Source organism: Aspergillus affinis, assembly GCF_023601865.1.
Source record: "Aspergillus affinis strain CMG 70 chromosome Unknown NODE_138_length_87845_cov_86_099250, whole genome shotgun sequence".
Lineage (NCBI taxonomy): Eukaryota > Fungi > Ascomycota > Eurotiomycetes > Eurotiales > Aspergillaceae > Aspergillus > Aspergillus affinis.
This window is the reverse complement of record NW_026515919.1, coordinates 1-22,742: the sequence shown is the minus strand read 5'-3', so window position 1 is coordinate 22,742 and position 22,742 is coordinate 1. Positions and strand designations below refer to the sequence as shown.

General features: G+C 52.3%; 7 protein-coding genes across 7 annotated transcripts; 4 read left to right on the top strand and 3 right to left on the bottom strand.

Annotated features, from left to right (window-relative positions):
- Positions 1-1,300: 1,300 nt before the first annotated feature.
- KD926_001820 (putative G-patch domain protein) lies at positions 1,301-3,541 on the top strand (the record flags this gene model as incomplete). The annotated part of the gene is made up of 2 exons (XM_053093750.1): positions 1,301-1,506; positions 1,576-3,541. The coding sequence occupies 2 exons, from the start codon at positions 1,301-1,303 to the stop codon at positions 3,539-3,541; spliced, it is 2,172 nt and encodes a 723-aa protein (XP_052951398.1).
- A 731-nt stretch (positions 3,542-4,272) lies between these two features.
- Positions 4,273-5,438, top strand: KD926_001819 (putative ubiquitin domain protein; the record flags this gene model as incomplete). Its single annotated transcript, XM_053093749.1, has 3 exons — positions 4,273-4,275; positions 4,458-5,231; positions 5,313-5,438. 3 exons carry the CDS (start codon positions 4,273-4,275, stop codon positions 5,436-5,438), a joined length of 903 nt encoding a protein of 300 aa, XP_052951397.1.
- A 1,256-nt stretch (positions 5,439-6,694) lies between these two features.
- KD926_001818 (ATP-binding cassette transporter) lies at positions 6,695-11,847 on the bottom strand (the record flags this gene model as incomplete). The annotated part of the gene is made up of 11 exons (XM_053093748.1): positions 6,695-6,918; positions 7,013-7,638; positions 7,697-8,112; positions 8,167-9,597; positions 9,654-9,843; positions 9,909-9,968; positions 10,017-10,100; positions 10,154-10,724; positions 10,780-10,796; positions 10,850-10,901; positions 10,956-11,847. The coding sequence occupies 11 exons, from the start codon at positions 11,845-11,847 to the stop codon at positions 6,695-6,697; spliced, it is 4,563 nt and encodes a 1,520-aa protein (XP_052951396.1).
- A 2,094-nt stretch (positions 11,848-13,941) lies between these two features.
- Positions 13,942-15,172, top strand: KD926_001817 (ribosomal RNA processing 1 family protein; the record flags this gene model as incomplete). Its single annotated transcript, XM_053093747.1, has 3 exons — positions 13,942-13,990; positions 14,078-14,185; positions 14,343-15,172. The coding sequence occupies 3 exons, from the start codon at positions 13,942-13,944 to the stop codon at positions 15,170-15,172; spliced, it is 987 nt and encodes a 328-aa protein (XP_052951395.1).
- A 357-nt stretch (positions 15,173-15,529) lies between these two features.
- Positions 15,530-17,243, bottom strand: KD926_001816 (putative sphingosine kinase (SphK); the record flags this gene model as incomplete). The annotated part of the gene is made up of 2 exons (XM_053093746.1): positions 15,530-16,845; positions 17,093-17,243. 2 exons carry the CDS (start codon positions 17,241-17,243, stop codon positions 15,530-15,532), a joined length of 1,467 nt encoding a protein of 488 aa, XP_052951394.1.
- An 876-nt stretch (positions 17,244-18,119) lies between these two features.
- On the bottom strand, positions 18,120-21,240 carry KD926_001815 (coatomer subunit beta; the record flags this gene model as incomplete). The annotated part of the gene is made up of 5 exons (XM_053093745.1): positions 18,120-18,262; positions 18,328-19,936; positions 19,989-20,378; positions 20,435-20,855; positions 20,936-21,240. The coding sequence occupies 5 exons, from the start codon at positions 21,238-21,240 to the stop codon at positions 18,120-18,122; spliced, it is 2,868 nt and encodes a 955-aa protein (XP_052951393.1).
- A 418-nt stretch (positions 21,241-21,658) lies between these two features.
- Positions 21,659-22,742, top strand: KD926_001814 (mago nashi family protein; the record flags this gene model as incomplete). Its single annotated transcript, XM_053093744.1, has 6 exons — positions 21,659-21,696; positions 21,751-21,788; positions 21,844-21,939; positions 22,001-22,064; positions 22,122-22,209; positions 22,270-22,395. Coding segments are annotated over 6 exons (450 nt in total), but the record flags the coding sequence as incomplete, so codon positions are not given.

The following is a 22,742-nucleotide window of genomic DNA, read 5'->3' as shown; positions in this document are numbered from 1 at the left end:
AAAGAGAGGGAGGGAGAGCGAGCGAGCGATGGTTTAACGGACGGTCGGTCGGGGAGGCGGGGAAACTGGCGTTTGCTGACAACCGTCGGCCTGGTAGATTGCGATGCCCCCCATGTACCAAAAACAAGAGGATTGTGTTAGAGGGGAAGTGGGGGGAGAAAGGAGGAAAGAAGGAAAGAAAGAGGAGAAGGAGAAGGAGAAGGAGAGGGAGAGGAAGAGGAAGAGGAAGAGGAAGCAGAAGTTGGTTGATAATGAAAGAAACGAAAGAGACGGCACAGGGGCCGCAAGCAGAGGAGGCTGGTTGACTCGTATCGGAACTAGGAAGGCATCCCTACTCAGCTGTACATTTTTGGATTATATTTATTATGTTTGTTATTATCATTCACACTGGAGATGGTTGATATCCTCAATAATCGGAAGAATAGCGTCTCCTCTCCTCCCAAGAATAGGAGCACAATCCAAACTGAATCATAATATTTAATATCATCATTCCCCGGTGCAAGACATTCCTGGCCGGAGATGGATCGCAAAGAATGAGCCGGTAGAGGCCATCGTGCCAATCTTAATCTTATTGATCAAACACCACGAGCCGATCGCTGCCTCCTGAGCTCGACCACCGTTACGTCAGACCTGATGTTCTTAATATAGCACTCTTAATTCCTGTTCGTGGTCAACCTTATTTGACAGGAGGCTTTTATGATGATTCTCGAATGTTGATTAATACCTACAGTGAGGTCATGCCCACAAGGTCCATATACTGTACACAACCAGTAACTTAACTCCTTTTTCTGTACCGCCAGCCACCAACAAAAGCAAAAACGTCACCTGCGTTCGGCACAGAGAAAAAAAAAAGAAAGAAAGACGATCCCGGTGCGACTCGAACGCACAACCGCTAGCACCGGAAGCTAGCGCGCTACCATTGCGCCACGAGACCCAATTGATGACTACCCGTCTCAACTTTGGTATCATGAAGTTATTTACTTCTACTGTAATCTCAGTCAGCCACTCGTGGCGGTGCCCTAGTCCTCCCATTGATCCCGTCGCATCGGCAAGGCGACCGAGGCATCACTCCTGCAACTCTCCTCTTTGCGACAACCACCACACGGTCTCGGTCTGGCCTGTGATCCGTTCAGTGACCTATCGCTCACAACGATAATCATCTAATCTACCCGAGTAGGCCTCTTCTTTCCCCCGCGTACTCATCATCCTTGCATCTACTCACGATACGTCATCGCCTAGATTCGCAATCAGGAAATAAGTATTATGACTACGCTGTAGCCTCGCTTCGTTTCTCCCCGCAATGGCCGGCAAACGAGCTCGCGCGGCCTTCGAGGCCGATTTACAAGCGCATCAGTCCCCTTACGCCTTCTTCGGAACTCCTCTTCCCCCGCTGGATGATCGCGTCCGCGACGATGGCTCCTACGAGCCGATCTGGAAACAGGAGGTGACCGATGACCGGGGAAGGAAACGCCTCCACGGCGCCTTCACCGGTGGTTTCAGTGCCGGGTGAGCTCACGATCCGTCGATCGCCTTGGACAGCTCGCTAAAATATGGCCTCTGTTTTTTCTATCTCAGGTACTTCAACACCGTCGGATCCAAAGAGGGATGGGCCCCGACGGCATTTGTCTCGTCTCGCCAGAACCGAGCGAAGCCCGCTCAGCAGCAGCGGCCGGAGGATTTCATGGACGAAGATGACATTCGGGAGGCGGAGGAAGCGCGGAATCTTGAGACCTCGAACGACTTCGCCGGGTTTGGTTCTACGGAAGCAGATGCCACCCGTCGAGGAGGGTTAATGGATCTGCTCAAAACTAGCGGTGAAACGATGGGAGTTAAGCTGCTGAAGAAGATGGGCTGGAGAGAGGGCCAAGGAGTCGGTCCCAAAGTGCGACGGAAGGCCGATCTTGGAGAAGAGGTGGGTTCGAAGGGCCCCAAGGCCGACAAGACCTACCTTTTCGCCCCCGAAAATCCGCCGATGGTCGCTTTTATACATAAGGCAGATCACAAAGGACTCGGGTTCGAAGGTGAATCTCGCTTGGAGTCCCGCAAGGACGGGGGCGAGGCATCGGAGGACGAGGATCAGTTCTTTGGTCGACGGCTAATAGGCCCGGGCAAATCCAAGCCGCCGAAGGCCAAAGAACCTCGACGGGGGGCTTTTGGCGTGGGCGTATTGAACGATACGGGGTCGGACGACGAGGATCCGTACTCACTAGGGCCGCAGATCTCTTACAACCGAACTATCGGAGGCGACAAGAAAAAGAAGAAGAAGAGTTCGACCGATGTTGGCAAACCGTCGATAGCGTCCTCAAACCCTCTGTTCAACAACAAGCCGGTCTTCATATCGAAGAAGACGATTGCTGCAAAAAGCTCCGCCGGGTTTAGAAAATGCCACGACGGGCGTTTGCCCCTGGACGGATTTCTCCTTGCGGACGGCATCTCGGGTCTCACCATCTCGTCCCAGGAAAAGAAATACGCGCCTCCCGAAGTCCCCAAAGACTGGAAATCGAGCAAAACCCCGTCGACGGAAAAGAATAATGCCAACTACGTTTCCACGGCAGAGGCGGCCAAAGCATCCTCACTCGATCCCGTATCCAGAGCTGCGCTCCTCGGCGAGGCCCAGCTGCCCGGGAAATCTATCTTCGATTGGATGACTCCCGAGGCCCGGGAGAGAATCATGAAGCTTACGGGGAAAACTGACCTACCGCCAGCCTTGGGCGAGAAGGCCCCCAAGGGATTTGAACCGTCCAATGCCCAGAAAAGCAAGGACATGTGGGATCTTGTCCCCAAACTGGAGAAGCAGATCGCCGTGCAAGCCTTGACCAGAGCGGCGAGTGGTTGGATGCCTTACTCCGATGACCAGGACAAACGCTCGCGATATCGCACGTTCCTTGAAGTGCGAGCCGAGCTTCGAGATACGCTGCCCGAGCGCGTACCTGGCTCGACTACAGACGAATGGGTTGCGGAGCTCCACGAGTTTTCACGCGCAGCGGAGGTCTTCAAACCCATGTCCGGCTTGATGGCCTCGCGGTTCACGTCCGCTTCGTCGGGGCCGAAGGGGTCTCCGGATGAGTCCGATCCTTCTGCTACCGACTCGCCTCTCAGCAAACCGGCCGAGAAGCCTGAGGACCCAGCCGTAGCGGCCGCGAAGATTGGGATGTTTGGACCGATGACTCGAAGTACCGTTTCGTTTTACCCCTCACGTCTCTTGTGCAAGCGGTTCAACGTGAAACCTCCGGACCATGTGCAACTTGACCCGGCTACACAGTCGGGACGAGCGGAACCCACGTCGGGCGGACGCTTCGAGTCGGCTGGGTACCAGACCGATTCTCGCCCCAAAGAATTAGTCTCGCAGGATGTGATGAGCCAACTCATGCTGGAGGCTGGCGGGTCTAGCAGCTCGGGCGCAGGCGCACCTGCAGAGGCCGAGAAACGCCAACCAGTGGTGATGGAACCGGAGCGCAACGAAGCACTGGAGGCGGAGCGGCCTGGAGAGGCGGTCTTCAAGGCGATTTTTGGCAGTGACGACGAGGATGAAGAGGATTGATTGCATTGCGCACACCTTTGCCTTTGGAAGTGGAGGGGGGTACGAAAACATAAGTCAATATTCACCGAGTCAAAATAGAATTCAACGGCTTCTGTAACTTCAATCGGATCTTCCCTGGGCGTTTGGTTGGGGTTACACGGCATGCATCGATCTGGAGAGCAGAAGACGGTGTGCAGCTGGGATTGGGCGACAACCAGCGGTCTAGTGTGTAGGTACTAGGTAGATGAAGCTGCGATGAAAGCCGTACTATTTGAATCGTCCCGATCCAGGACAAGTCGGAAGTGGAGGCCGCGCGTGGTTTTCTGGTGGGCGGCCTTAAAGTTCGGGTTCCTTGCCCATTATTAAAGCATGCTGTACCTAGTTAACCTTCCCCTCACCTTTCCTCTCTTCCTTTTCCTCTCCCTCTCTCCTCTCCTCATCATCGTCTACTTTCTTCTTCTTCTCGTCCCTCCGTGTTCTCTACTCTCGTCGGTCGCAATTGCTTCTCTCCCATCTCTGGCGGCGTCATGCCAGCTGCCCGATACTTTTAACCCTGCTATACTTACATACTTGCTTGGCTCCACTTTCAGTCATACGACCTCCGCTGTAGACGGAACCATCTATCGATCGCACCCTCTCCCCTCCCACCCCTTCTTCATTTTCCATTTTCCTCTCTTACTGCTGTGGGGGTCCAAAGAACCGATCGTGTTTATCTGGCTGATGGAGTCTCGTCGATCGTCGATCCTGTCAAAATGGTGAGTGTCTCTCGTTTTCTTTGTCTCGTACTTCAAGCGATCATCGCGATTGTGCCGTACGTCATCCGTGGCCTGCATCCCGCATGCAGAACCCAGCGCCCTTCTACTTGTCGCCAATGGGCCTTCTTGGATGGAATCCTCTCTATGGCTTCGCTTTCGCTGTACATTATGTCTGATTCTAGAATTTGCGCCTGCAGGGTTGCTGCTTCTCCTCGCCTCGTCGTGACGAGACCGACTCGCAACGTGCCTCGCGTGTAGTCGCGGACGAGCGTCAGCCAGACTCAACTCCTCATCCTACCGATCCAACCCCAAATTCAAACATTCTGGCCGCTTCTACCATCGCTCACCGACGCTCGACGAGCCAGTATGCGCTGAGCGAGCATTTCAACGCCCCGATTCGCCGCCATGTTTGGTACAGTAAGCGTCGGCTATGGAGTCGGGCGACGTTGGACCGGGAGCGCAATGATTTCTTCGAGACGAGAGTAACGGGGCGTCCGGAGGTCTGGGCTGCTTTATCGGCGGCACTGGCCTTGATGCGCGCCAACGACCTTGCGACGGCCCAGAGCATCATCGACGCCGCTGGGATAACGGTGCCCACGGGCGATCCCTGCCAGGGCTGCTACGACGAGCAAGGGGTGTTTTATCGGCTGCCTCAGTGCATCGTCAGCGATCCGGAAAACATGGTGCGAGCGAGGTCCGACGGCGAGGTCGAGGGCGACGAGGATGACGACTTCGACACCGAAGACGGCAAACTGTCAGCGGACGAGGCCTCGGGCGACGAACTGATCACGGAGGAGCTGGAACGGCGCAGGGACGAAAAGGGCAAAACCCGGGAGCGAGATCTGATCTGTGTCAAAGCACGACTCAGCGACAGGGGTGGACCCGACGTAATCGTGGCCGTCGGGAATGCACAGAATGTAGGCTTTATTGCCCGGAAGGTGCAGCAAGAAGCTAGGGTACGTCACCCCGTCTACGTAATGGTTTGATTGAATTGTGTTGCGGCAAGCTGACGTGTAACATTTGGAAACACCGTATAGATTCCCAGGAGTCACCGTGTTCGCATCGCATATCTGGGCAAGATGCTTAAGGAGAATTCCACCCTGGTCGAGCAAGGATGGACGCCAGGCCATGTGGTCAACGCATTGGTCACGATCCGACAGTGATTCTGGGACTGGTTGCCTGGTTGCCTGCTCCTTGTGTGTAGGATATTCGGCCCTTGTCCTATTTTCAATTCTTCATTTGGACTTGGACAACCCTCTACAGTGACTGGTCGTTTCCATCCAGGCATGCCCCTGCATACGTCACAACGCGATTGACCACTTGAAATCCAGTACCACCCTCTCAACTGTCTCCAACACGGAGTACCCAACGACTAACTATTTAATGATGATCGATCTCGATGATTCCCGGCGTTATCTTCTGCGCATAATACCCATGTTTTTTTGCCTTTTTCCCTTTCATATTCTCACTACTTTTTGTATGTATGTACTTTCTATTGCTGCTGAACGCGTGTTGCAATCCCGTTGTTATCTATTTATCTATCTCGCTATCCTATTCCCATTACTTGGCGGTGCTACTTACTCCGTACTTCTTCATCCGTCACTCCCCTCCTGGTTTTTTCTCGCTCATATCCAGCTGGTGCTTATGTTATGTCATGCCTCGTTCTGTGCATGTGTTGACCGATATCTTCTCACTTTTTGAATCATGGATTTTAACCGGAGGTTCTTTGAAAGTTGTTTATTTCTGTTTGTTTTATTACCTAGGTAGTAACTTAGGTACTTTGCTAGTGCTTGTTCACGCATATGCATGCCGTGTAACCAATTGATTATGAATGTCAGATTTCTTAACGAGAGTCCTCGATCTAGTTATTCCGCGGTATCTACCCTGCTACTCCATATGTATGGTTAGCGGAGAGAAATCACCTAAAAAGGGTGGTAGACGATCCACTATTTAAAGCAATAAAAACCAGGAGCAAAAAAGAATGCATCATCCGTGAATCGAACACGGGCCTCGTCGATGGCAACGACGAATTCTACCACTAGACCAATGATGCCGGGCAACTGGTCAGATTGGATTCTGATTCGCTGATGGAATTTTGGTTTCTTGAATTGTTCCATGACCCTGCCTACAGATCTATCCCGTAGTACTATGGGAAGTGATATCAACAAAAAGGTCCAGTCAATTAGAAACAATCTAAAAAATATAACACAAACAAAGTATCCTAGATACTATCTGAATGAAAGTATAACGATATATCAAACAACGAAGACAACAAAATATTTAAGCGAGTGAGACCAAGTCTCGAATCTCAACATCCAATGCTGCTCTTTAATGCTAGTTACCCGCATCAAGCCCGGGCCGGAGATATAGTGAAAATATATCTCCCGCAATTCCCACCAATATGAACAGAACAACTCACTCACACCAACCGACCATTCTCCGCCTCTCTGCCCTTAGGCGTCTCGCCCGATCGTCGCTTGAATACCCGACAGATCAATTTAGCGCCGCGCACGACCCCCCGGACTAAGGAGGTTGGGTTGTAGTGCTTGACGCGGAACATGTAGTACAGCAGGACGGTGCCGAGAATGTTGAAGCCGATGTATGCCCATCCGATACCGAAGTTACGCCAGCGTTCGCTGTAGTCTAGAGGTTGGTAATGTTAGCGGGTTGGTTCGTTTGTGTGGTTATACTGGTTTGATGGATGAATATGATATCCTGGAGAGGGGAATAGACGTACAGATATTGGAACTGGCCAGATACTGGTCCGCGTTGCGGAGCTGACAGTACTCGCAACCCTGCGTCGCGTTTGGATTGTACAGTTGGCCCGGCGCGGCCTGTAGGTAGGCGGCCAGGTACTGACCGCAAGTTTGGCCGCTGGGGGGATCGAAGACGCTGAGTTCCTCGCGGGCGCACTCGATCGCTCGTCCGTGGAGCCCGGTCCCCGTGATGCCGGCAATCAGGTACGTGAGGGGCGAGACGCGGTACATGAAGATCCAGAAGCCGGGGAGGGCGTTCGGGGGCTGCATTACGCCGTTGAAGACGAGGGTCATCATGAACAGAAGGGTGGCGATGGTGCCGCCGGTCTCGGCATCGGGGAGCGCGGAAATGATGAACGATGCGAACGTCGAGGTGAAGATGTAGAACTGGATGATCAGGAGAAGCATGAGGCCTTGGCGATGCGACGCTTGGTTGGCGCCATAGACGGGGTAGTAGTATGATGCGTAGGCGACAATTGCAGCGAGGACTTGGTATGGGATCTCGACGAGCACGTTGGCGATCAGGAACGCGGCCCATGAGTACGCCTTGGAGGGTCTTTCTCGAACCTCGTAGAGAGATCGTTGGACCACGAATTTGGGCATGATCCTGATATACGTTATGAGCTGGAATTGAACAAGACACAGGAGGGATCGGTAAGACTTACTGTTGTACCAACGTCGAGAAAATGGAAGTCATCATGAACGCACTGAAAAGAATGTCCTGAAACCCCTGCTGGGAGCTATCGGGCTTGAAAAACGTAAAACCAATGAACAGCGACGATGCAGTGGCCAGGACGAGTTTGGCATAGACGTAGGAGGGCTCGCGCCAGTATTGCTGAAAGACACGATAAGTGACATACCACAGCTGCGAGGCGAACGGCATGGCATATTCCGCATGTTGGTCCTGCTCGGTAGTGGTATCGGTCTCCTCGCTGGATGCGGACGCGCGATCTCGATGGATTCGGTCGACTTCACTGGCCACGTCCCTGGCTTGTTGGCTTTCCTTCCAGACAAGCGCCCAATCTTTGCTTGCCTTGCCAGATGCACCAGCCCCGATGATCTCGAGCATATACTCAGCCGGCTTATTTCACGTCAGTATGAACCAGCTTATCCAAAGGGGAGTGAAAGGACCTACATTCTCTGATTCACCACACTCTCTCGCCCCATTGCCTTCAAAATAGTCAAGCAAGGTGCGGGACTGGTCTCCGATATTGCCAAAATAGACGGTCCTACCACCCTTAGCCAGGAAAAGCAGGCGATCAAACTGCTGGAACAACAGCGCGCTGGGCTGATGAATTGTCGACAACACCGCCTGACCATGGTCTGCTAGTTTTCGTAAAAAAGCAACAATCGACCATGAGCTTTGAGAATCCAGACCACTTGTCGGCTCATCGAGGAAAATCAACAGCGCAGGCTTTGCGGCCAGTTCGACTCCAATGGTCAGCAGCTTTCTCTGTTCGACATTCAACCCTTCACCTGGCGTTCCGACGATGGCACTCGCAAAATCTTGCATACCGAGCATTTCTATGACTTCCTCGACGTACTTGTACTTTTCGCTCTTAGAGACCGACTTCGGCTGACGCAGGACTGCACTGAAGCGCAGCGCCTCTCTAACAGTGGTAGTAGGAAGATGGAGGTCCTGCTGCTGCACGTAGCCCGTTTTTCTCTGGAAACTACTATCCAAGGCTTTTCCATCCACCAGCATATCGCCAGTCACGACGCCGATCGAAACACGCTTAGCCAAGACGTCGAGAAGAGTCGTTTTGCCGGCTCCCGAGACACCCATCAAGGCCGTGAGCGTGCCAGGCTTCACCCATCCCGACACATTATCCAGGAGACGTCGCTGACCCCCCTTGACAGGGATATCGTAGCAGACATTCCGCCATGTGAAGACGCTGTGCTGTTTCGGAATCGCAGACGCATCCTCTTCTTCCTGGGCGCCTTTTTCGGGGTGACCGACCACCGCGGACGCGTTGTCGCTTTGATCTTTGTCGACGTGACGCAGATACGCTGGCACATGGCCGCGTCGAAACACTAAGAATTCGGCCTTCGAGGAAGTTGCGGAGTTGATCTCGGTAGCGACCAAGTATAACACCGTAAAGAATATCCAGAATCCAATGAGGATGCCGAGATTCCGCCATTCGTGCGCGTAGGTGTATGTGTATTGCGATCCGATATAGGCATCCCCAGACACGGTTCTCTCGCCTGCCACGGCGCCTCGGGTGGAGCATATGAAAGAATTTCCACTCAGGTTGGGATATGCAGGCACGAACTGAGAGCACGTGAAGCGTCGGCCGTGGAACTCATTCGCAATCATCGACTCGTAAGTGTAGAAGACAGGATTGATCCATCGGATCCAGCTAAACCAGGGAATGGAGGACATTTGTGGCACGGGTATCACGAAACCTGTATAAATGACTATAGCCAGGACGATCACACCAGCGATGGACATCGCTTGTGCGAGCGTTTTGGTTGCTGCGGCCAGTGTTCGGAAGATCCCTGACATGGCAAGCGTGCTGAGGAAAGTGAACAGAAAGAATATGAAGAATTGGGATGGCTCATATCGCTAAAATACAGTGTTAGTGGCAGGCACGACTTCGCCTCCGTCGGGTTTGAACCTACCAATCCAGCCAGAAAATAGAATATGATGTTGAACACGACTGCCGCGGAAAATTTGACCGGAATATCAGAGACGACTCCGCCGAGTGCTTCCGCAAAAGGATGAACAAAGGCATACGAGGCCTGCTTCTCGACAATAGGCCGTTGATCATAGAGCGAGTTGATTTCCGTGATACTGATGAGCGCGTTCATCCTGTAACAGTAGGTTAGCCTAATTTTCAAACTGCTCGGGAATCTTGTATGTAAAAGCAAACTTACAAAACCGCAAAGAAAAGAGCTGCTCCCTTGCTTTGGAATCCAGCGGTGGCATTCGGAGTCCTAGAAATATTAGAATGAAGTTCCACCGACTCTCTCGGGAGAGCTCACCCATAGTATATGGATCCAATGATAAGAGCCATACAGACTCGTCCAATAAGCGTTGTAAGTGTAGAAGGTTTGTCGTTCCAGATCCTACCATCATTAGTTTTTATACTTATGAGCAAGATAATAGTAGAGAAACTCACCTCTGATAAGCTCTCATTGTGCAAAGCTTGATCTGCATGATGACCGAAATGACATAAGGACTCTTAGGCCGGACGTGCTTCGCCTGTCTCAGTCTCTTCATCTGGCTAAATGCCTGCTCCGATTCTCCACCGGGAGGAAAATCCCTATGATACTGCTCGATTTCCTGGCAGAGTCTAGCATATTGGGGGCTGTTCTTCCAGTAATTCTCGAATTCATCGGGTGTGCGAGGGACCCGATTCTCCATCCCTTTACGTACTTGACGCTCCTGGGGGTTGGTCACGGACGTCAAGAAATCACCGGTCGTTTGACGTGGGGGGCAGTCCCAGCCCATCTCGATGAAGTAATCTCTTGCCTCTTCGCAGGGGCCGAAAAATATTTGGCGGCCTTCATACAGAACAATGGCTTTGTCAAAGATATCGTAGATAGCCTGTGAGGCCTGGTATATGGCAACGGCGTGACAGGTTCCAGCCAGATCAGACGAAACCCGTAAGGCCTTGACAAATTCCAGGGCACTTGCGGAATCAAGACCCCGAGTACTGTTGTCCCACGCTGCGAGAGGCGCCCCAGAAACTGGTGGTCGTTAGCTCAGCTCAAAGCCGCCATTTCGTACGGTCGAGTAACTTACGTGCCATCTCGGCAATACTGAATCAAGTTAGCTAATTAGCGACGTCGAGGGCATGGCGTACGGTACTGACCTAACTCGCTTGCGTTCACCTCCGGAGACACCTCTGATGTAGTCATCCCCAACTGCATTCAACGTTAGAATTGCCAATTTCACCCGTAATAGAACAGTATACATACCCTTGGTGTTGTACGTATGGGACAGCCCGAAAATGGTCATGACAACTTGCGAGATATACTTGGCGTACTGCTGTCGCCCAATGCCATTCAATCGAACCTCGGGCGTTCTCGCAGCAGCAGCAAATTCCAGCGTTTGACCAACCGTCAGATGCGGGAAATGCTTATCCACTTCCTGGTTGTACAGCACTTCGCCCTTGAACTCTTTATGCATCCTTTCCATCGAGATACCATTGTATTGAATTTCTGAGCTCTTTCGAAGCTTCAGCCCATGTAATTCTCCACAGAGGGTCTTGAGCAACGTCGAGCAGCCGCTACCCGGCCTACCCAAGACGATGAGTAGCTCACCACTCTGAAGAAGACCGTCGAAGTTGCGCAGGATATGCTTTTCAGGAGATCGTCGAGCAAAACTGAGGTATTCCTGGGGACGGAGTGGGGTCATCAGCATCGAGCTCACACTGCTCTGATACTGCAACGCAGACCCAGACCCGGAGACGTTGAGATTCTGAAAGGCAACACCGGTGGAAGCCGGACGCGAAAGGCCCTCCCGATCCAAGAGCCGCAGTATCTTGCGGACCCATTTTCGCTGGTCAAATTGTCCGCTGGTAGGATCGAACGCCGGATGGTCCTCGTCCATTTCTTCAATGGTGTCCTTCCGCTCGAGGGTCGTTCCACCGGCGCCTAGATCAGTTGCGCGGCGCTTTGGGAAATTCGAGGCGATGCGAGTCAGATTTGCTCTTTCCTCCGGGCTCATATTCTCGAAGACCTGACTGCCATTGCGGTCGACTCGCGACTGTCGTCGAGAAACCGGAGGCTCTTCCACGATGTCATTCTCGTGCGCGGTATGGCTGGAGGTAGACCCGGAGGAGATATCGTTCCCATCATCCTGAGCCATTGTGGGCAATCAACCGAGGCACCAAAGCCCGCTATGAACCCCGACACGGAAAGATGAGGAAGGGACAGAGTAAACACAGGAGAAGGAGGGGAGGGGGGAAGAGAGCGTGTCAGCCACGAAGAAAAAGCAAAAGGCGAATCCAGAATAAAGAATGCCAGAAATAGGGCGTGACAATGGCTAGTTAATATCTAGCTTTTCATCTGCCCTACTCACGCCACATCATGTGAGATGATCGTCGACAAATGACAGGCAGATTAGGAGATGATTAAAAAAAATTCGAGAGCGAGGGAGCCCGATCAGTAACATCAGGGCGCCCCTGGATACTATTCGCCTAATACGTGAGTGGTGATGTCATGACGGCCAGGCTATCTCCCTTGTGTAACTACGGGATTGAACTCTCGGGTTTGCTTCAAGCCAGCCGAATCGATAGTGAGACAGCTGGCCTGGGACAGATTCCAGCCCGACTGAAAGTTACATCCCACAAAGGGATGGGAGGAATGTGGATGTTGCCGGATGCGGAACAGAAGCAGAACCGTCCATAATGTTTCTAGATCTTCGGCATCGGAAGCAACAACGTTAAAGACACTCTAATGAGAAGTATCGGGGAGTCGGGAACTCGACCCCGTCTGCAAATCGTTATGCAAAACCATTCTTCGCTGGTTGATCGTACCGATAACCGATATCTGTGAACTATGAACAGCATAGGACGGAGAACGGGGACTTCCTTAGGGCAGAGAGAAAGCTGCGGCACGGGCCCTCGGGAGCAAAAACATCCGCTTACTATTCATCCACCACGGGCCAATCCGTGCTCGCTGCTGGCTCCATCCGTATTCCGTATTCAAGATGGAATCGAAAGGGCCTGTCTGCATCATGATCGCCACGGCAGGGTCAGCCCGTTAGCCCCGATGAGACACCAAATCTTGGCATGGATGGCCGCGGAACTTGAGGTTATTGGTGGTTGGGTGCGCATATGCGACAAACAGTACCGGTGTACATAGGTATAGTAGTAATAGTTAACCCTCGTTAACAAAATGCAAAAAAATAGCATGTCCACGTTTCGATCGTGGGTCCTCCGGGTTATGAGCCCGGCGCTCTTCCCCTGAGCTAACATGCTAGGAGTGAATAAACTTTATTTTAGTGAATTGAGTATATAAATTAACCCCAAAAAACAGCAGTAGAGCTGGGCACCCACCCATGGAGAGTTGACACAACACACTGTTGATGCATAACACAGGGAGTACTCCCCCCTTCTGCAGATTCTGACCTACTCTGTAGGTTGCTACTTAACTAGGTATAAACAAAGAGTGGAAAAATATTATCATCCGATCTTTATGATAGATTTGGCAACCAATAGTGGACATTACGGAGTACCCTGGTGATCTATCTATTTAACTAACTATACTGAACACATTTTTTTATATGTAACAATATAACATTCTATAATGATTCCCAGCATGTTAACTTAGGGGAAGAGCACTGGGCTCATAACCCAGGGGATCCCGGATACTAGGACATGTTAATCATGTTTATCTCTTGTTGTTTATCTTTTATATCTACCTACATGGGTATTCTTTCATGAAAATTCATCGCACAAAACCAATCCACTTACTGTGAATGCCTCCTCATTTTTGAAAAAAAGACTCTTCCAGAACATCCCCAAGGGAGTAAGTAGTAAATATCCTAATTGAATCATCCGTCATGTTAAGATGGATCTGTTGAAGGAAACGTGCCTGGCTGACTCAGCTTGTCTGTGATGCCCCACTCGCACCTTTTCGGCCAACTAAGTCTAACCAAGAACGGCAGTAGTGGTGCCCCAGGCATAAAAGCAAAGCAAACAGCGCAAACAACTTTCAAAAAAAAAAAAGACTATGGCCGCAATCGCGATAGCACTTCATGGATCTCTGAAATTGAAAACGCCAACACCTACATTCGCAGTAGGAAATCTTAAAACCGGATGAAATAATATCAGCGATATCACACACTATCGCACACGAATTTCCTATCTGGTCTGCCCTGCGACTGGTATCAGCCCAATTATAAACCGGGTAAAAAAAAAAAAAAACCCAAACGCATAGCTAGTTTCTACGAAACATCATGGCGGATTTACAAAAAACTCCCTTTGTCAGGGAGCTCGCCTCAAGCGGTATGTTTTCCCTCCCACCTATTGCATGCACGATAGCGCCTACATACAATCGATAAACTGACAATGTAATGTCCCTGTCTATCACAGACCGACGCACTCGCGACAAAGCCACCGAGTCCCTGACTCTCTTCCTGCGCTCCAAAACCGACCTATCTCTCCTCGACCTCTTGAAACTATGGAAGGGTCTATTCTTCTGTACGTCTACTCCTCGTCTCATCAGCCCCAGATCACCTAGTACTAGTACTAGCCTCCCCCCCGGCGCGACAAGACCGAGAAAGACAGACAGACAAGGCTTGAGTGCGGGATTCTTTGAACAAATACAACTAACTAACCACTCTTCTTCTATGTTTAGGCTTCTACCACTCCGACCGCCCTCTCACACAGCAAGCTCTTGCCCGGAACCTCTCGTACGGAATCGTCCCGACCCTGCCGCGAACCACGCTGCATCGCTTCCTGCGCGCCTTCTGGATCACCATCGGTCGCGACTTCCACTCTCTGGACCGCCTGCGTCTCGACAAATACCTCTTCCTGATCCGATGCTACGTGGGCGTCGCATTCGAGGTCTTCGTCAAGGGCGCTAAGACGCAGACGCAGACCGAGGAGACGAACAAGAAGCGGAAGCGCCAGGACGCCGGCGGCAAGAAGGAGAAGAACAAGCGGTCGAAGGGGAAGAAGAAGGCCCAGGCTGCGGATGAAGAAGAGGAAGAGGAGGAGGAGGACGGCACGGCGAACGGCAGCGCACAGGGTAAATGGGCGGATCTTGAGTCCTACTTGTCGATTATCGAGGAGGGCCCGCTCTGTCCGATCAACTTTGATCCGGACCAGCCAGCTGCGGACGAGAAGAAGGATTACGTGCCTATGCCGCATGGTCCGGATGGGTTGCGTTATCATATTATGGATATCTGGATTGATGAGGTGGAGAAGGTGTTGGAGTTTGACGAGGAGGCTGATGATGAGGAGGAGCCTAAGGAGAGGAAACCCAAGGGAGATGTCCCCATGGACCTGTTGCTGCGGCCTATTGAGAAGTTGCGGACGGATTGCCCGTACAAGCCGGTGAGAACGAGGGCGACGGAGACGCTGAATGATGACCGGTTGGTGGAATGGGGCTTCAAGACCCGCCCCGTTCAGGAGGACGATGATGACGAGGAGAGTGAGATCGAGTGGGGTGGCTTCGATGATTAATTGAGATTTCTCAAGGCGTCCGGGGGACCGGCTGTATATCTAGCCCAAAAAATACATTTTATCGCGGAATGGCATCTTATAGACAATGATTATGAAGGCTGAACTGTGCTTGCCATGGCTGTGAAACTGTACACATGCAAAGACATAACATCAATGGTGTTTATAACAAAATCGTCAATTCAACTGTACATACAAAACAGGCCAGTGCTTGATAGGAATAGGCTTGCGCGAGGGTATCAAAGAGTGCGAAGACTCATCAGTAGCTATCTATATAAACACACCCAAAAATTCGGGGCCTCGGTTTCCCCTTTCTACTCTATCTCTGTCGCAAGATCCGAATAGGTATACCTTTTCATATCACGGCTTGGGTCCCTCTGCCTCGTAGAGGTGTCCCGACTTTGACAGGACCGTGCCTAAGCCTTTGTGAATTTCAACCTGGAACGCCTCAAAGGGGATCCGCTCGCCATCCACGCTGATATATCCTTCTTTTTCGCGAGGAACGAGACGATACGCGGTCGCCTTACGGACGTTGACTTCCGGCATATCGAAGAAGTCCCCCTCAGGAATCGCCGTCATCATTTTGAGGGACTTGGCAACTCCGAGGGTTCCGTCGATGGTAACAATGTCCATCAATCCATCATTGGGCAACGAGGCCGGGAAGAAGTTAGTGTCTTTAGACATGATAGCCATATTCCCTGCGTAGAAGTTGCCTAGCGTCTCGGACGGAATTACCTCCCAATCTTCAGGGAGATCATCCTGTACAGTGCCGTACTTCAGGTCGGGAAGGCCCCCGGACCGTCCAGCAGTCTCTTCAGGGGATCGGAGTGGAGGGACACTATTCGCGTATGTGTTGTAGTGGTCCTTGATGGCCTTTTTGTCATCGATTTCCACTTTGACGGCAAGATCGCACGGCCAAACGGTGCTCTTCACGACCCGGACAAGGAAGCCGTACGTAAATCGATGAGCGCCCATCCATCGAATGTTGTCGGTTCCCAGGTCACACTCGGCGATGATGCCGAAAGACTGCGACAGGAACGACAGAATGCGATTATGTCCTTGTGTGATTGAGGTAAGGTCCATCGGTGTTCGCAATCCCTTGACGATGGCCAATGCCGCCACAGACACGCTGCCCGTTCCGCAGAGGTTCCAGGTCATTGCATTTCCCGAGCCACACGGTATCAATGCAACAGCCACCTTGTTCAGGGCCTCGCCGGCATTTGGCTTCTTTGCCAAACCATTGAAGACCTCGTATGGAAGACCATCACCGGAACAACAGACGATCGCATCGAAGGCATCAATGTCGATATTCTCTGAGATCTCGCCGGCGTGGCCCGAGTGCGTCGTTTCCTGAACATCCACCTTGCAGCGGGCCGCGGCAAAGATGGAAGCCGCATGATTCTGATACAATTTCACGGCGCCTCCTTTGCCTCCGAAGGGATTGACGAGAACCTTGAGCCTCTTGTATCGTTGCGCATTTCCATATGCCAGGTCCAGCAATCGGGCGATCCAGGCTTCGACATTTGCCTTTTCCTCCTCGGCGATCGGGTACTGAAGCGCAGTCACGGAGACGTCCTCTTTGATTGCATGCTCCGCATAGGTGATGGTCAAGCCGGCCGGGGAGATGTCGGCGTCTAGTATATTATAGAACGAGATGGCAAGGGTATCCTTGGTTGCTGAGTGGCGGACGAAAGGGTCAGCAATTCCGAATTACCTTGTCGGACAGCGCGGACATCCATCGCAAGGAAAACAAGAATGGATTAAAAAAGAAAAATCAATCAAGCATACACGACTTGGGTAATAAACCGCAGCATGCGCGACTCGAAGTACGCGTGGAGGAGCGCTCATCTAGAAAAGCAACGGTTTTGGTTAGAAAGGGGAGCCTGCCAGCGTGGTGACAGCCATTGGCTAACGGTAACATACCGGCGACGAGAAGAGAGTCGCTCCCCAAGGTGAGGGAGACGGACTGTGCTACCGTCAGAGTCGAGTCGTGCTGCAGCAATTGGTGTTGGGAATCCGGCTGATCCGCATTGTTGAAGGACGGACGCGCTGCGTCATTGGTGGGCGAGGTCATGTTGTTCTCGAGGGGACAGAGAGCATCGTACAGCCACCGCACAAAGAGAATCGAACAGGAGCCCAAGGAGAGGATGATCAAGAAGAGGGATGACGGGGGGAGAGGATGGAGCGTGGAAAGGAGGGAGAGAAGGACGGACGGAAGACTAATTTTTGTGAATTGGCTTATGAACGCCATCACGAGATTAATTAAGGCGCATTTCTGGTTCGCTTCGATGCATGGGAATCGGTTCCACTTTCCCCAGTCTTTGTGCCTCTAAATTGGTCGACATTGGGTCTGGGAGTTTGGCGACCCATTGCTGATAATTTATTGCCAGACCCCCGAGTCAAAGCTTTGAGCAGTTAAGGTGCTACGGAGTACAAGCCTACAGCGTCCCCGGACCAGGCGGCATTCCCAGCCCATTCCCAGCCCATTCTCGGGGCCTTCCGCATGCATCCTCCACCATCGCGTTGAAACCGACTCTTGCCTCCTCACAAGAATGATCGCCGACTTCTTCTCTTCAAGCATTCAAGTCTATTCCACCCGGACAACCGTTGCATTCAAGATGCGACCACACTAGATCGACAGCGGAGACACCGCGATCCGCGGAGCTGTGGGGTTGCTGAGCCGCGGACAGAAGCAGAGGTCCATCATTCATCGAATTGAAATACATCTAGACTAGAAACAATACAAAACGGAAGAGACAGGGTCTATTAAACTGTAAGGCTTCAATTGAAAAAGAGTCTTTTTCTCATCCAGTATAACACACAAAAAAATGAAAGCGTATAGTCAACAAATTCATTCATCAGAAACAGTCGCGGATCAAGTAGAATAAGTAATGTAAGAGAATATGATAGGGGTACTTAGGTTAGTCACTATTCAGGAAGAGAAGGAGGTTTACGCGGTCGTAGCCTTGAGGCCCTTGAGGGATCCCAGGCTCAGCGCCAGTCCCTGCGACCGACTTCTTATCCGCACAAAACCGGTGATCGGCCCATCATCGCCCTCCTTCTCGATGCTCAGGTTCGCCAAAGCGTCCTCGCCTGTCTCAGGTTAGCAATTTGTTCCAGTCAAAGTATAGGCGCCCACACGGGGAGTCGGCACTTACCAAATACACTCTGGGCATATAGGTTAGCACTCAAGAAGCGGCAATCGCCCTTCAGCGAGGCGTCCGGTGTCAAGCAGGCCATATTGGTGCTCTCCATGAGCTGCTTGAGGAATTCGCGAAGATCCTTCGCCTTGGAGTTGATGTTCACCTTGTTCTCCCACTCGAATTCGGTCCACATCGTGCGGAACTGGGTCTCGGTGCAGTGGGCGGGCTGGATGTAGTCCATGATGTCGGCATGAATGTCGTTCAGGATGACAACGTGCGTTTCCGTCGAGCTGGCGCCGTCATACACGATGTTACCGAATATCACCCCGGTATCCGTCGACGACACCTTGATCGTAGCCTGCACGTTCAAGAAGTCGCGGGGTCCGAGGTTGTGCGTAGCCGGTCGCTCGACGACTTTCAGATCTCCGAGAGTGGCGAACTCGACCGACAGGTTCTGCAGGGTCTCCAGGGTCTGGTTGACCAGAAGCACATCAAGTACGATGTCAAACTGGTGGACGGTAACGTAGGCTTCGGCGTAGACGGGATCCGAAAAGCCAGTCAGTTGCACCACCCGGCTCAGTTTCGAAGCAGCAGTTTCCACTGTCGAGTCACCGCCGGTGGCCTTGGCGAGGTCAAGCTCGATCTCCTCTGCACCCTCAGCTTCGTTCTTCTTGGTGAACTGGCGAATCGGGATGGCGTCGTCGATTTGAACGGCGCTCTTGGCCTTTTCGGAGGCTTCCTTTGCCTCCCGTTTCTTGTCCTCAACCTGGACCATCGCACGGAATGCTTTCCGCGTGTCTTCCAGGAAGGAGGTCTCCAGATCCTTCTTCTGCGAGAATTCGGCGAGAGAGCGCACGCAGCACATGATACGGTCCACGGAGTCTTCGTCGATGGGGGCCTTGACGAAGTGAGACTGGCCAACACGGATGATCGAGATCATGATCAGCATCGCTTCCGCACGCAGAGCGTTAGTGCGAGCGGCATCTTCAGAAACCTCGGAGTGGCGCATCACCAGCTTGGTCAGTGTGGAGGAGAGAACCGTAGCCAAGTAGAAATCGCCGTCCAGGATGAGTTGACGGAGAGGAGGTTTTTGGGCAGCCTTGACGGCCTCGAGCCTGGCGGCCGCCGCAGACTGGCTAGTCAGGGCATTCTCAGTCGCATAAGTACCGTCGGCCAGGACCTTTCGCGATCCCGAGGGCGCCGATGACTTAGCATGGCCGTTGATCTGTTCTTGGAACACATGCTCGTCGGGAACTTCTTCGAGCAGACGCTGCTCCGAGGCCAGAATGGGGATTTCGCCCAGGCTGGCTCTGATACGCTTCCAAGCCTCACGAATATCCTTCTCCTCCAGGGAGTACTCTCCGACGACCCACAGAACTCCACGGTAGACCTTGCCGGCACGGACCTCACTCAAAGTCGACACCAAGCGGTCGACGATAGAGGCTCGCAACCCCGGGAATTTCTCCACGACCTCCTTGACGAAAGAGATAACGTCGACGGCCGAGTTGTTGTTAAAGTCCGCAATGAAATCCATGAGAAGGTCGACGACGCTAGCAGCAATCTCCGAGAACTTGATGGCGCAGGTGTGAATAGATTGGATAATGATTTGACGATATTCGCTGTTCTGTAACGGTCGTCAGCATGAGCCCATAACCCAAGCATAGCGGTATGCCTACCTTTTCATACTGCTCATCAACCGTCTTTGCAAGTTCCTTCTTGAGGAGCATGACGATCTCTTCTACATTCTTGCTGGTGACCATTTCCAGTGCAATGCTCAGGGCCTTGCGTCGCACGTCGATATCCGGACTCGAGAGAACACGCAGGATCTCCATGGTGAGATCATCAAGAACACCCTCATTGCGAATTCGTAGTTGATCAACCCGATCGAGAACAATCAACTTGACATTGTTGTCGGCCTCCCGAATGCAAAGTTCAATCAATTTGCCCGCCGCAGCCTTCACAGCAACGGGGTTGCTGGTGAGTGCCGTGAGGGACGTCGCAGCCTCGTAAATGACGGTGCTCGTCGACGCATCAAGAAGATCGAAGATCAATCGCAAGTATCTCGCCTGTCGACCGTTAGCGGGCCATACAGCCGACCAAAGTCCTCTCCGCCCAAACCTACCTTGTTCTGCGTGTTCTGGACCGCATCCTTGCGGATGAATTCAAGCTCAACCAGCTGAAGGAGTTCATCAGTGTTCGGAATACTGTCAAATGTCGAAGCCAGGTATTCCATGGCCTTCTGGTGGCTGATAGACATCAGAGCCGCAAATGCATTGCGCTTGCAGGTGCCGTCGGTCTCGGTGTCGAGGAATGTTTGGATGAGTTCGGGGGCGTCCGGGATAAGGGATTCCGAATGTTGGAAGATCGAGGCGACGGCCCAGACAGCGTTCTTTCTCACGTAGGCATGGCGGTGTTCCAAGCACGAGCGTGCGGACGAAAGGAGGGGTTCGATGAGTTCCGGTTCTCGGAGCTTGCAGAGGAAGCGAAGTGTGTTGCCTCGAACGTACTCGTTGGGATGCTGAAGGTCATTACGGATGCCGTTACTGCACACGGATTAGACGGTCAATTTGGATAGCCAGTAGGCAACGGCGGGGAGCAAGCAGGAAAATAGATGGGTACTTACCACACCAGGATCATCTCTTGCTTGAGCTTGCCATTCGCGTCGAGTTTGGGACAGATTTCGTAGTAGAAATATAGCAGTTTCTTGAGAGGCTTGCTCCGCGACGGCATCACAAAGCGAATGATGTGCATCAGGAGTTGAGACAGGGGATCTCCATTGAGCATGATCGTAATGATCTGTCTCATTGTGTCCAACTTCGTCTCATCGGTGCCCTTCTCCAGCTGCAATTTCAGCTCCTGCAGGGTGGGCTGATCCGCAGTGTTGTCCAAATGGATCAAACTGTACGCATTTTCTAAGAACGAGGCCATGGTGACCAGGGGTGGGCAGCGGCCGTGACGGGGGAGAAGGGTGGGATAAGGAGGAAGGAGGGCTAAATGTGGTCAATACAACAACTGTTTGGCCCGCCGAGTCAGGGGAGGAGGGCCGAGGAGACGGGGGAGAACGAACCAGTGAGACTCTCTTTGTCGAGGATACAGAGGACAGGTGACTAGATTGATTCAATTCGACTCCCCTCACCGGCCTTTCATTCATCAGCGCAAATGTAGAACAATCCGGGGGGACTTGGAGGACCAAACCAGCCTGGCCATTTGCGCGGCGGAGCGCAAGCTGTCCGGAGTGTGTGGATGACTAAGCCCGCCCGGCCCAACCCTGCAAACCTCCGTCGCCGGTATTGTTCGACTTGCTCTTCGACGCATTTCCTACCACCACCCTTAGGTACTGTTGACCATGTCGAATCAGAACGAGCCGTTCTATCTCCGCTACTAGTAAGATCATTCTGTGCAAGGCCCAGGTTTCCTCCGCTGCTGACAGTTCCGCAGCTCAGGTCACTCTGGGCGGTTCGGACATGAATTCCTGGGTAGGTCTGCGCCATTGTCCTTTCTCTTGCCTGCAGTTGCTAATTCCCTGCGCAGAGTTCGACTTCCGTACCCTAGGCGATGGCCGTAGTGCCGCGGTCCGATACGCGAACAACTCCAACTACCGCAATGACTCTCTGATCCGCAAGGAGAGTAAGTACCTGCGATCGACAAGACCCGTCACAATGGATGGCCTCTGATGATCGGAATACAGTGTGCGTGAGTGCGGCGATGATCCAGGAGGTCAAGCGCATCATCAAAGACAGCGAGATCGTAAAGTATGGAATCTACGAGACCTTGAACGAGTAGAGGGGAGGACGCTGACGTGACTCCAGGGAGGATGACTCCAAATGGCCTCAGAAGAACAAGGACGGACGACAGGAGCTGGAAATCCGAATTGGAAATGAACATATCTCGTTCGAGGTGCGTCGCTGGTCCGGACCTGGAATACCGTGATTTTCTCCTAACTCTGACACTGTGCAGACCGCGAAAATCGGCTCGTTGGTGGATGTGACCGAATCGTCAGATCCCGAAGGTCTCCGGGTGTTCTACTATCTGGTGCAAGATCTGAAGGCCCTCATTTTCTCCCTTATCTCTCTTCATTTCAAGGTAAGTCAGCACAAGTCAAGGGAGCGTCCAGGGGGTCGTGATCTAACTCGAAGTCTTCTACAGATCAAACCTATCTAATCATCTATACGAGGGCTGAAACTGGCCGAGCCAAAAAACCGGGAGTTTGGAGAGGGTCGGGCGAGGCCTCAATTTATGGGCGACCGAGTCGCAGGGCGGTGATGACGCAATGCGAGATTGACTACAGTACGAAGCAGAAATCAATACCCATTTTACTGTACGGATGTCTATCACGTAAGAGGGGCGGTGCACATAACGTAATCAACCACCGAGCGGCGGATACCATCGAGCGGCGGATTTTCACCACAATCATTACTATTCAAAGCTTT